The sequence below is a fragment of the Pleurodeles waltl genome, chromosome 11 (assembly GCF_031143425.1).
Source record: "Pleurodeles waltl isolate 20211129_DDA chromosome 11, aPleWal1.hap1.20221129, whole genome shotgun sequence".
In the NCBI taxonomy this organism is placed as follows: domain Eukaryota; kingdom Metazoa; phylum Chordata; class Amphibia; order Caudata; family Salamandridae; genus Pleurodeles; species Pleurodeles waltl.
The window spans coordinates 1,003,038,763-1,003,051,011 of record NC_090450.1 but is presented as its reverse complement, the minus strand read 5'-3'; the positions used below and the strand labels follow the sequence as shown (position 1 = coordinate 1,003,051,011).

Here is a 12,249-nt window from a genome sequence, read left to right as displayed (position 1 = left end):
CTGATACTGTATACTTCCGCACTGTGAGTGCCTGTAGGGTGTGAGATGTGCTGTGTGCCTGTAAGTGAATGTGCCTGCAGTGCGGCAGGGGGGCCTCAAGGCGCTATAGCTGAGCTTGGGCCTGTGACTGCTGAGGCCGCGCCTGTGTGCCTGAGCTTGTGCCACGTCACGTGACCGCACTCTGTGACGACAGACCCCACAGTGACGTCGCTGTCTCTGACTCTGCGCGCGGTAAACTCGTTCGGACTCGCTGGGTCATCCCAGCGGCGCGCATGCGCACTGGCCGCCTCTGTTCCCGCGTCGTGCTTTTATTCTCCCATTCAAAACGCAGCTCCCATTCCGCGCCGGTTGGCGCAGTGACGCACGAGGTCACGTGGGCGCCTGCGCAGTTGGGGTATTTGAACCGCGCTTCCGCCATTTTGCAGCTGCTCAGACTCTTCTGGAAGGTGAGTGCGGGAATCCGCCGCGCATCGGTGCCATCCAACCCCGCGCCCAGCCCCCGGCGCCCGCCCCACGACCCGCAGGTCCCGTGCCACCCACAGGCCCCCTAAGTTCGGCGGGACACGGCTCCCGCGGCCTCGGTTCAGGCCCGTAGACTTGGCGCGCTTTTTGCCCGCCACCCCTGAGGTAACTGCTGTGGTGGGAGTGGACTCGGCCGCTCCCTGAGGTAGGGCCCCGCGAGGCTGGGGGTGGAGGAGGGCCCCCTCGGAGAGGCGAGGGCTCGTCTGTAGCCTACCGGGCTCGCGAGGGAGGTAACCCGGCCTATGAGGAGGGCGCTGCCGGCGGAGCTGCCCGGGCGCTTCCCGTGTCCCAAGGGCGGGGGGTACGTGTTAGTGCTGCGGCCTGTCGGTACCGGAGTATTCCCGACCGTTGGCTTCTCCAGCGGCTCTCGGGAGGCCCTTGGGCCGGTGTGGGCGGTGCTCGTGGGGGGTGGCGGGAAGCCGGGGGTCCTGTTCCCCGGGCGGGAGGGCGCGGCCCGCGAGGCCCCTTCACCGCCCCCCGGGTCCTGTCCCCGGATGGGCGCGATGCTGGTCCGGGGGCGCCTCCTTCCGCACTAACCCCCTCTCTCCTCTCCCCGCAGATCCCCGCACACCATGGCTTCCCAGGGAGACCCGCAGGTCCAGTTCAAGGTAAGAGGCCGCCTGGAGCCCGGTGACTCCCTCCTCCTCCCCGCGGCCGGCCCCGCACTCACTCCCGCCTCTTCTCTTACAGCTCGTCCTGGTCGGCGACGGCGGCACCGGCAAGACCACCTTCGTCAAGCGCCACTTGACCGGCGAGTTCGAGAAGAAATATGTCGGTGGGTGACGGTGTGACTTTGTTTACTTCTAGCACGGCGGCCTCGCTGCCTGGTTGACATAGGGGCCCAGGCTCTGTAGCATCTATGTCTGGAGTTACTGGTGGGTGTGCTTTGTGTGCCTGATGTTGTAACTTGTGCCATTGGTGGGTACATTCCCTATTCTCCCCTGGTAGCTATATGCTGGGTTTGTAGGTACCAATTATATGCCTAACTTTTTATTCTACCATTGGTGTGTGCATTTCCCGCTCTCCAGTAGTATATACTCAATTATAGCTGTGAATGTTTCCTTTGTGTAACTTCACACCCAACCGTTGGTGGGTCCGTTTCCTGTCCTCCAATAGTACCTCTAGTATAGACTTGAATGTTTCTTTTAAATGCCTCACTTTTCTCTGCAGTTTGTGGGTCAATGTCCCTTTCTCCACTAGCGCCAATAATCCTGTATTATGGGTGTGTTGAATGTTTCCTTTGCTTTTAAGTCCAAATAATTACTACTTAGGTCTGGTGCTTTGTCCACAGTACCCTCTCAGATCACCCACAGGAGTAAGTGATGGTGCCACGTGTTAACGCTAGACAAAGATGCGTGAAACCTGCTGTATCCAACCATTCACTATTAAAGGGACTTGCTGGGTTGAACTCTTACCAGGGTTCTCTGCACCTGCTAGCCTAGGCGGTAATGATTGTAATCCTGTTTTATTACAGCAACACTTGGCGTTGAAGTCCACCCTCTGGTTTTCCACACAAACCGAGGACCCATCAAATTCAACGTTTGGGACACCGCCGGGCAGGAGAAATTTGGCGGTCTTCGTGATGGTTATTACATTCAAGGTATTGTGGTTCATTTCTTGAACTTGCCGTTCCTTTTGGTTGAGCTTTAGAGGGTGCCCGCCCGGCATTGCCTGTCCAAGAGCTATTATGTGTACGCTGATCAGACCAGATATTCATTTATATTTTTTTTACGTTACATTTTGCTTTTTGTTTGCACGCGTTTATATAGGCCGGCCATACTATGGCTTATCTCCTGGGGACAGGATGTGTAAATCTGGACTGTAACGCTGTTCTGTTTCCATTTCAGCCCAGTGTGCCATTATCATGTTTGACGTCACATCAAGAGTCACATACAAAAATGTGCCTAATTGGCATCGAGACTTGGTGCGAGTGTGCGAAAATATCCCAATTGTGTTGTGTGGCAACAAAGTGGATATTAAAGACAGGAAAGTGAAGGCAAAGTCTATAGTCTTCCACAGGAAGAAGAACCTCCAGGTATGTTTCTTTATCATTGTACATGGAATCTAAACCAGCCCACATACTTCATGAGCATGTCTAAATTATTTAATTTGGCTGCTGTCCTGCTACGGCGCCCACACTGTAGAACATTATAACATCTGCCCCGTCTACAGGAGACTGGAATCTCAAAGCTGCTTTTTAGGAGCAAATTGCGCATGTCCCTTTTAGTCCTCCTGAATTGATAAGGTGAAGTGTTAATTTCTAATGGCCTCTTGTGTTACGGCTTTCTTCCCCAGAACATCTAGATAAAGTGACAAACGTGAAGCAGTGGATGCTGGCTTTTGCCCCCCTCCCCAAACTAACCTGTATGGAATATTGAATACCTCTTGTTTCACTACACAATTCAGACATGTCAAAGCAAGGGCTTGAGTAACACATTCCCGGAGGGGGTGATCCAGAGGGTGGCCTTGTAAGAACCACTGCATTATGCCCAAAGAGGGACATCGCACAATTATCAGTTCTGTACGTTACATTGGGTGGGGCTGCTCTGCATCCACTGACTTGGTTGAACCAAACTACAGTGTAGCCCAGGAATGTGGTAAAGTGGCCATATACGTGTATGTATAGATAGATATCTATCACATACTACCCTTGATGTCACATCACTTCAGTGAGTGTAAAGTCCCTGGGGTACTAAAGGAAGGCCCTGGGGCTGCAGCGCACATTGCCCCAACCCCAAGGCCCCTCTCACCTAAGTGCACTGAAAGCTGCCTTTGCAGGCTTGATGTCTTGGTGCAGACCCAAACTGAAAACATGATATGGCACACAGCGTGTGTGCTATGTCCCTTTACAATACACTTAATATATGTAAGCCACCCCTCTGGCAGGTCTTCAACCCTAAGGAACAGGGTACTTTTATATTGCATGTAGGGGCATACCTGCAGGAGCAGATATACCCCTGCTATGTCCGTCGATTCCAACACATGGCATTTAAACAATGAAGGCATTTAAACAATGAACATTAGTGTAATAACTCGCAACCAATAGAAGTAGTTGACAAGTTTATTGAACGTACTCCTTGCAAAACACCTCCTCACTTGACAGCTTCTTTTCTCCAACAGCACTCTTCTCACCAACATTCTACGGTGCGCTCCAGGCCGTACCATTAGCTAACATTCTACAGGAGAGCATAGGAGCGCACCATTACACTAGTACAAATGAAATATAAACATAATTGTAAGGATTTTGTCATGTAGGATTTAAGTTAGTTAACTACGTAAACAGTGTTTATATAATAGGTTAATATGCTAAAATACATTGTTTTCTTCTAGTACCATATTTGTTGTTATACCACTCCTGATACTTTGACTCTTCTCTACTCTCGCCAGCACTTCCTCACGCTGAACCAAAACAGGTTCCCCCCCCCCCCAAACAATTGGGGTTTAATTTGGTTCCCGGTTGCCTACCCTTAAGAGACACAAAGGGAGATACTCCTGTGACCAAATTAGGGGTGGTGTGGTATGACCACAACATTTGCTCAATCGCACTCTCTCCCCTGGTTCTCGCGACATGCTAGCTAACTGCAAACACTCTTTGACCATCCTGTTAACCCTCTCCACAAGACCATTAGCCCTCGGGATCTACAGTGCTGACCTGAAATGTTGGATCCCACTGTTTCTTAAAAACTCCGCCATGGCTCCAGAAGTGAACTGCACCCCATTATCTGTCACAATAGTGCTAGGAAAACCTTCTCTGGTAAAGGCTTCTTTCAGAAATGCTATTGCCTCTTGTGGTGTTACATTATGAACAGCTTTTGTCATCACCCAGTGTGTATGATGATCAACTAAAACAAACATGAACCTTGCTCTTGATCCCAAACATGTGAGGGGTCCCAGGATGTCCAACCCTAACTTGTCCCAAGGTTTGGTGGGAACCTCGACGGGAGACAAAGGGGACCTGTGCGTACCCTTAGTTTTATCACTCATTGCGCAAAGGACACACTCGCAAACAGTACTTTCCACCAACCTGTCCATGGTGGGAAACCAGTATGAAGCTTGAAGTTTATTTTTGGTTAAAGAGCTATACGTTTTTCCCACAACACTTTGGGAGGAACGATTCGTTCACCTCTCATAACTAAGTCATTGGCTAATATGTAACTCATCACGCACCTCCCAATACCCCTTGAGTTCCTCATCGATCGGTTGTAGTCTCTCAGGCCACCCACTCGTTGTTTTACTTTTCAAGGCTTGTATAACCTGAGCCTCATTAGTGGCTGTAACCCATTCTTCCTTAGTAATGCCTGATAGCTCTACATAGAGCACTGGTTCAAGGGCTCCTCAGTTTCGTTTTGCCTCTCCTCTCTGGGTAGCCTAGACAGACAATCTGCTATAATATTCCTTTTTCCTGGAACATATTGCATATCAAAATTGAAGGCTTCTAGCCCCATGATCCATTTTGCAATATGTGGTGTGGCATGGTCTTTACCTTTAATGGTGAACAAAAAATGGGTTTGTGGTCCGTCCTAACCAAGAAAGGCAAACCCCACAGAAAAAAACTTGAAGTGGTTAATGGCCCACAAGCATGCCGGCGCGTCTCTCTCAATCGTAGAGTAGTTGAGTTCTGCCTCTCTTAATGACTTGGATGCAAACGCCACGATCCTTTCCTGCCCATCAACACACTGAGATGGTGACACCAAGACCTTTCCCACTAGCATCCATGGTAAGCCATGTTTTCCTAGTGGGATCAAAGTTTCCTAAAGTAGGGCAATGGACTATGGCGTCCTTGACTTGTACGAATGCAACCTGACACATCACTCCACTCAAAAGGTTCATTCTTCTTTAATAATGCTCTCAAGGGGGCCGTGACCGCCTCAAAATTGTGAACAAATTTAGACATAAACTCAGCTAACCCTAAGAACGATCTCAATTCCTCTATGTCCCTTTACAATACACTTACTATATGTAAGCCACCCCTCTGGCAGGTCTTCAACCCTAAGGAACAGGGTACTTTTATATTGCATGTAGGGGCATACCTGCAGGAGCAGATATACCCCGGCTATGTCCGTCGATTCCAACACATGGCATTTAAACAATGAAGGCATTTAAACAATGAACATTAGTGTAACAACTCGCAACCAATAGAAGTAGTTGACAAGTTTATTGAACGTACTCCTTGCAAAACACCTCCTCACATGACAGCTTCTTTTCTCCAACAGCACTCTTCTCACCAACATTCTACGGTGCACTCCAGGCCGTACCATTAGCTAACATTCTACAGGAGAGCATAGGAGCACACCATTACACTAGTACAAATGAAATATAAACATAATTGTAAGGATTTTGTCATGTAGGATTTAGGTTAGTTAACTATATAAAACAGTGTTTATATAATAGGTTAATATGCTAAAATACATAGGTATTCATCATTACAAGAATTAGGTACCACCCTCTACTTTGGAAACGTTTGAGTTTTATGTATTTACTCATGAAACTGCATCATTCTTTCCCTCTGTAGGTTAACAGAGTACTCTTTGGAGTGGGGGTGGGGGCAAGAGAAATCACTTATTTTCTTCAACAGCACAGTATCTTTAATTAGAGAATTGCTTAACTTCACTGTTTTTGTTCAAAGCATACATAAAAGCAACTGGTATTCTAAATTGGCCCCACTTATTCTTTGAGCATGTGTCGTTGATTACCTCTGTTTATAAGTGCCTAACAACTCCTTGATAGCTACTCGTCTGCACTACAACAAATTGTTCTAGAGCTCTTACTGCACATCTTTGAGGGTCCACTGCTCTGCACTGTGATTTTTCTATACAATTCCTACAGATTATGGGTGAATTGGTATAGGGAAACTAGTTTAGTATTATATGGAGGTAAGAGTTAATTTGAGCAGAGGGCGAGTGTTAATTGAATAATGGAGGGGTAGAGGGAAGAATCCAGAGTGGTGATTTGAAACTCAGATGGTTTGGGATGAGTAAAGAGGGGGAAGAGTCTGTAGAAAGAAGTTGGGCAGTTCATGGTAAAATGAGGGTAGGGATGAGTCCTTGGAGAGATGCATTTAGTGGGGCAGTTTGGGAGATCATAGTGAACCGAAGTTCAGGGTGGGGACACTGGAGCTAAGTTTAGGAAAGGTTATTTTGGAGATGATAGTGAAATTAGGCTTGGGGTGAGTGATCAGTAGTTATAGGGAGGGGACAGTAATGCTCTATAGAGTTTCTTAAACATGTTTACCTTTTCCCCACTTATACAGTAGGGCTTGTCCGCAAGGATCACGTGGTATAATCTTGTTTACAAATAAGGCGCAGACAAGGAAAATGAGCTACCCCAGTGAAGTGCTTTCAGGTGAAACTGGCTGCTGTAAAGCTGCTCCGTGATTTACTTAGCAGGCAGTCACCTGCCTGCACTTAAGGGGTGGTACTATGGACCCTCCCCTTTACTCAGTCCACAGCTTCCTCCATTTTGGGGTGCTCGTTATGGTCTCCAGACAATATTGTGAGCGTCACTAGAGGGGTTTTAGGCACTCACCACATGTGAAGAGGCAGGGTTATGTTTTGATAGGCAGAAGTTGTTTCCCCAAAACTGCTTTCCTTAACTAACGTGTTTTTTTTGTGTTTTTTTTTTTTTTGGCTATCTGGCTGAATTTGAACTTTCAAGGGCGTGCACACATGCCATTGAAACTACATAACTTGTTTTTTTCCTGACAGCAACACAGAAGGGTAGAAGCAGTCATTAACCTTAATGGGTGTTTATGTCCCGCTTGATAGTTAACTGGCACTTTACCTTTCAACCTACACCAGTATTTTACAGCTCCCAAAACCTAGTGGCATTACGAGTGCTTGATTTATCTTGAAGCCTTTATTCATTTTTATGTTGAATGGAGGGTTTCTAGTTGCTGATACACACAAGATAAAGTGCTGAAATTTTTCACTCTCCCCAATCACATCTGGGTTAAATCCATCGTTTTGCTGAATGCTACCAGAGTTTGGACCCAGTAATGTATAGATCAGTCTTGAATCTTCTCCCCATGGGGGGCAGTCCAGCCTGAACTGCCAGGTCCTCCTTGGTTCGGGAGCGAGTATCCTGGGACCAGTTTCGGGGGGTCACCCCGAATCGGCCCAGACTAGCTTAAATCCAGTGGTATGGGGAGTAAGGGACCAATGTCTTGGGTATACATGGTCGTCAGAAGCACGATTGGGCGGTGTCTGGGGATCAGTGTTTGAAAAGTTCCACCTTTTTGTGTTGCGAAAATCGCCCTGTGTGGCCAGGGTATTTATACTTAGCCGTGGATCCGTTGCTTGCCTTCCCGCTGTTTTGTTGAAAAGTGCTTTTAATTTAAAGCGCAGCAGAGGTGGAGACTCCTGCTCCAATGTGATTAAATCAACGAGTTGATATATGCTTAAAGTTAACTTCCGAGACCGCATATTAAGAATAAAAGTGTTTTTTCCATCGTGGGGTGCTCGCTAGACCTCTAAGTATATGAAGGATGCTTTAACTGCGGTGCTATGGAGGGCTGTGGCTTGTAGTGATTGCACATCTTGCTACTTGAGCTCTGTAGACTTAGAGGCCGCTATACACGGGGTAAAAGTATCCTAAGTAACACCTAGCGCTGTGACTGCTGTGTTAGATCTACTCTTACTAACTGAATTTCTCCTTTTTCAGTACTACGATATTTCTGCAAAGAGTAATTACAACTTTGAGAAGCCCTTCCTCTGGCTTGCAAGAAAGCTCATCGGCGATCCGAACCTGGAGTTTGTAGCCATGCCCGCTCTTGCGCCCCCTGAAGTCGTCATGGACCCGGCACTGGCAGCACAGTATGAGCAGGATTTACAGGTGAGCGAGTAGAGCCTAGTCTAGGCAGTGGGCGCTATCTTTGGCGGTATAAGTGAGGCTCGAGTCGGGATCCGGCTTTGCACCGACCTGTACCTCTAGCTTAGCTAAACTAAGGCGCCGTTTGATAGCCGGATTGGTGCGCACACCTTAGTAAGTGCTAGGCGTGGATGGCTGGTTGCTGCTGGAGACGAGTGTGGGGGTCCGAAGGCCTCCCTTACGGAGGTATGAGGGGTTCACAGCACGCGCAGCCGTAGTGAAGGTACCAGGGCCTGCGCTTCGGAGCTCTTGACACTGCCTATTATTGGGTACACTTTAGGCTCTTAAATATTTTGTCAATGTACTGAACTGCAATTTCGGTGCGTAATCTATTTCTCTTTCCCAGATCGCCCAGACCACTGCATTACCAGACGAGGATGATGATCTGTGAGCGAGGCTGGAGCCCGGCGTCAGAAGTCTAGTTTTATAGGCAACTGTCCTGTGATGTCGACGGTGCAGCGTGTTTGCCACTTTACTATCTAGCTGAGCAGAACATGTGCTTTCATCTTTGGGATGCGGAAGGAGGTGAATGGGCTTCGGAGTGAATGTGGCAGTAAAAATTAATTCCTTCATATTTTGGACCTGCGTATTTAGCTGTTTTGGACTGCAATTACTTTATCCCTCACGTTTCAAATCTAATTTAAAGACTGCTACAGTCACATCACATTGAGTGGTGAACCCTGTTACTGTCGTTCCCGTTCCTTTTCGTTTAGACCATAATAAAGTTGTATTTCAAATACCCAAGCAAGTCAACTTTTATACCCGGTTGTAACGTGTCACTTTTTTAAGAGACACGCATCGTCAGATCTGTTGCTAGGCACCTTTTTTCATTAAGTCAGTTTGCTATTGTGCCAGCTCAAAGCTACTGAAGCATCAAGAGTGTACATTAGATACTTGAAAACCTTGTGAGAAGCGAAGATGGGTGAGTTTATGAAACTTTAGCCAATTGAATTGCGCTCGTTTTGTTTTTATCACTTGTATGTGGCCGTTTAGACATTACAATTTCGTTTTAAAAGTAGATTGCTGTTCGTCAGTCGTAATGACCAATATGACACTTAATGCACTGGCTCAGCTGACGGCTCTTGGTCCAATATCCTAATTTATTATAAACAGGAATGACGTACTTGAGCCTACAGATGAAGTAGACACTGCAGCTGGTGCTTTACTTTCCCAAACTAAAACGGCACAGTTGCTTATTGACCCTGGTTTATGCTGACGAGCATTCAGATTCTGGAGGTGGCTTGTAAAGCATTAAACCACCAGACAAGTTCTACTCCTGGCACACCCGATGTGCTGGCTTGCTTATTTTGATTGACAAAATGGCTGGTTTCAGTATTGTAAAAGTTGAACATGCAGCAAAAGAATTATTGCGTTATGAATGGCTTACTAACCTGAGGCTTTGCAATGTTGAACGGAATGGACCACACTAAAATTGGTTAATAAAATGTTGGAAAGACAAGTGTATCATTATGTAATTCGAAGCAATACTTTGATGGTTACATCAAGTGATGTCGGGACTCATTTCTGATAACATTGTGCCTTGCACAGAGGCAGGAGCCTCCCTTAACGTGTTTGGTTCAGTATTGGTTTGTGGGGAAGATGTTAACTTCAAATCCGTATCACGGTGGTAACTTGGGGTCAAGTCACCCCTTTGACACCGGCCTTCATGTTTATTTGGGAAGTTTTATCTATCGCGAACATGACCCGCCCGGGTATCAGAGCTATACGCATAAAAAAACTTGTTAAATAAGCAGGGACTCCACAGGCCAAGTACAACTGAACTGTCACGTGGTCTGAGGGGCTGCACAAACCAGGGGGGGTTCAATGCTACTCGCTTCCCAAGTACGTTTTTGTAACCAGTGACGCTTCTCATGCTCAGCTGGTCACGGAAGACGTTGCGCGATAATGCATTCTTCTAACCCAGGTGCATCGTGTAGCAAGCCTTGCAGTTACCAGTCATGCAACTGCCAAAATGGAAAGATGGCTGTGGGAGCGGCGAAAATATTCGCTTATTGGGAATATCTGCAGCATTTGATGCGATTCCGTAGTTCCTACTGGGAACGCGTGTATATTTGGCAACGTCGGATTCTCATGGTTTACGGATAGGTCACTCGACTGGAAATTATTTTTAGGTAGTGGCTTGTGCTAATCAATGGAGGGCGTAGTACTTCCGGTCCTTCGATACACGGTGTTAACGCTGAAAATCTTTTCTGGGTTTACATGCTGTACATTATCTTAACAGAAACCAACGAGAATGTCTGGGAGGCTGATTTATATACTGGCTGACTTGTGCAACTGTCGGGTAAAATCTGACGTGATGAGTCATTGCTGTTTCTCTAGATTTTATGCAAACTCTTGAATCAAGTTCCAAACAAGCAAATGCCTGGTTCAGGGTCTTCTATTTTGCTTCCCACGGAACTTTCTTCCTGATATTTGAATGCTTTCTTTACTAGTATTTTTGCGCGCTTACTCTTGAGGAAAGCTCAAGGAACCTAGGAAGGTTTTTTTTTTTAATATATACACTCCTTGGTGTGGTAATGCACATGCACTTTAGCATTGATTGACAGTGGCAAAGTGCCCAAAGTCCTAAAGGAGGGTTTAAAAAAAAAAAGACTGAGCAAGGCAAGTTTGAGGATATCCCTGCAGAAAGGGCCATTTCCAACACCTATTTGTTTTCCAGACTCCATATGGCTTTTCATAGTCTAGTAGTACACAGGTATCAGATTATTGAACACATTGATTTCTCTGCAGCATCAATACAATTTCCCACCCATTTCTCCTTTAACAGACTACTTACTGTGCTATCTCAGTATAGGCCTGCAGGTAGACTATTTCCTTTTTGAAGCAAATAGCCTAACATGATGCAACAGCCAGATAACCTATCAAGCAGTTAAGATTTGGAGTACCTTGGGGCTCCACTCAGCCCCACATTATTTCACATCTATATGGCACCCTTTGCCACGCTTACTAAATACTTTAGGGATGATTACTCTCAATGTGATGGCACCCAGATACTGTCCCCACCACCCATTCATGCCTGGCAAATGCATTGAGTGGGCTGCTGTAGACATTTGCAATGCTGATAAAACTGATTCTCTTCTGTCTTGTGAAAGTAGTGGGTGTATTTGAATGAAGTTTCTGCTTATTTCAGTAGTGAAAAATCTGTCAGGATTGACCAGCTTCGTTTGGGTTTGTGAAAACCAAAATGTGCATCACGCCTGATTGTGGGCATCGTAGACTGGATCCACTTAATAGACCTCTTTACATAATACACTGACTCTCTAGCATAAGGATCATCCTCAAGTCTGACTCTTATGCATCGTGCCTTCTGTAAACGAGGCCCTCAATATTTTATAGATAGGATACATCAGTACCATTCTTTCGGTCCTCCTTCACCACTGGTGCTCCAAGTTGGAGTGTCTCGCTTCCAGAATGTCAGATGCGGTTGACATTGTTTCCAAGTACTGGCTTGCAAAGAATGGAATGATCTGCATCTTACCTTGAGCATCTCCCAAGAAACCCACTTTAAGAAGGCCTTCATGACTGTTTGCTCTGGTATAAGTGTCATAGCAGTTGTGACCTATATTGGCTTTTGCGCCGCAACACTGTTGGAGTAGCAGACTGATTTATAAATTCCTTTATTCGTGATGGATTCTTATAGCCCACTTGTTAAGAGATGAATTTAATGCTTTGGAAAATTCTGAAGTGGATGCATCACGTCAGCATAATTGCAATGAAAACGGCTGCGATTATTGAGGTTCAAAAGTTGAACAGGGGCAGCACCTAAAGGTCGCACTTAGATTGATCCCTGTTGTCTTCCTTGGAGTGGAAAATTTGTATGTTTTTTTTTTTCTATTTTTT

General features: G+C 46.3%; 1 protein-coding gene across 2 annotated transcripts; it reads left to right on the top strand.

Moving 5' to 3' along the window:
- Window positions 1-316: 316 nt before the first annotated feature.
- Window positions 317-9,127, top strand: RAN (RAN, member RAS oncogene family). 2 transcript variants are annotated; one of them, XM_069215355.1, is made up of 7 exons: window positions 317-446; window positions 1,082-1,130; window positions 1,213-1,297; window positions 1,997-2,122; window positions 2,370-2,557; window positions 8,182-8,352; window positions 8,735-9,127. In XM_069215355.1, exons 2-7 carry the CDS (start codon window positions 1,095-1,097, stop codon window positions 8,777-8,779), a joined length of 651 nt encoding a protein of 216 aa, XP_069071456.1. In that variant the 5' UTR covers window positions 317-446; window positions 1,082-1,094; the 3' UTR covers window positions 8,780-9,127. The 2 variants fall into 2 exon arrangements, with proteins under 2 accessions (XP_069071456.1, XP_069071457.1); XM_069215356.1 differs by having other exon boundaries at window positions 445-627.
- The last annotated feature ends 3,122 nt before the right edge of the window (window positions 9,128-12,249 follow it).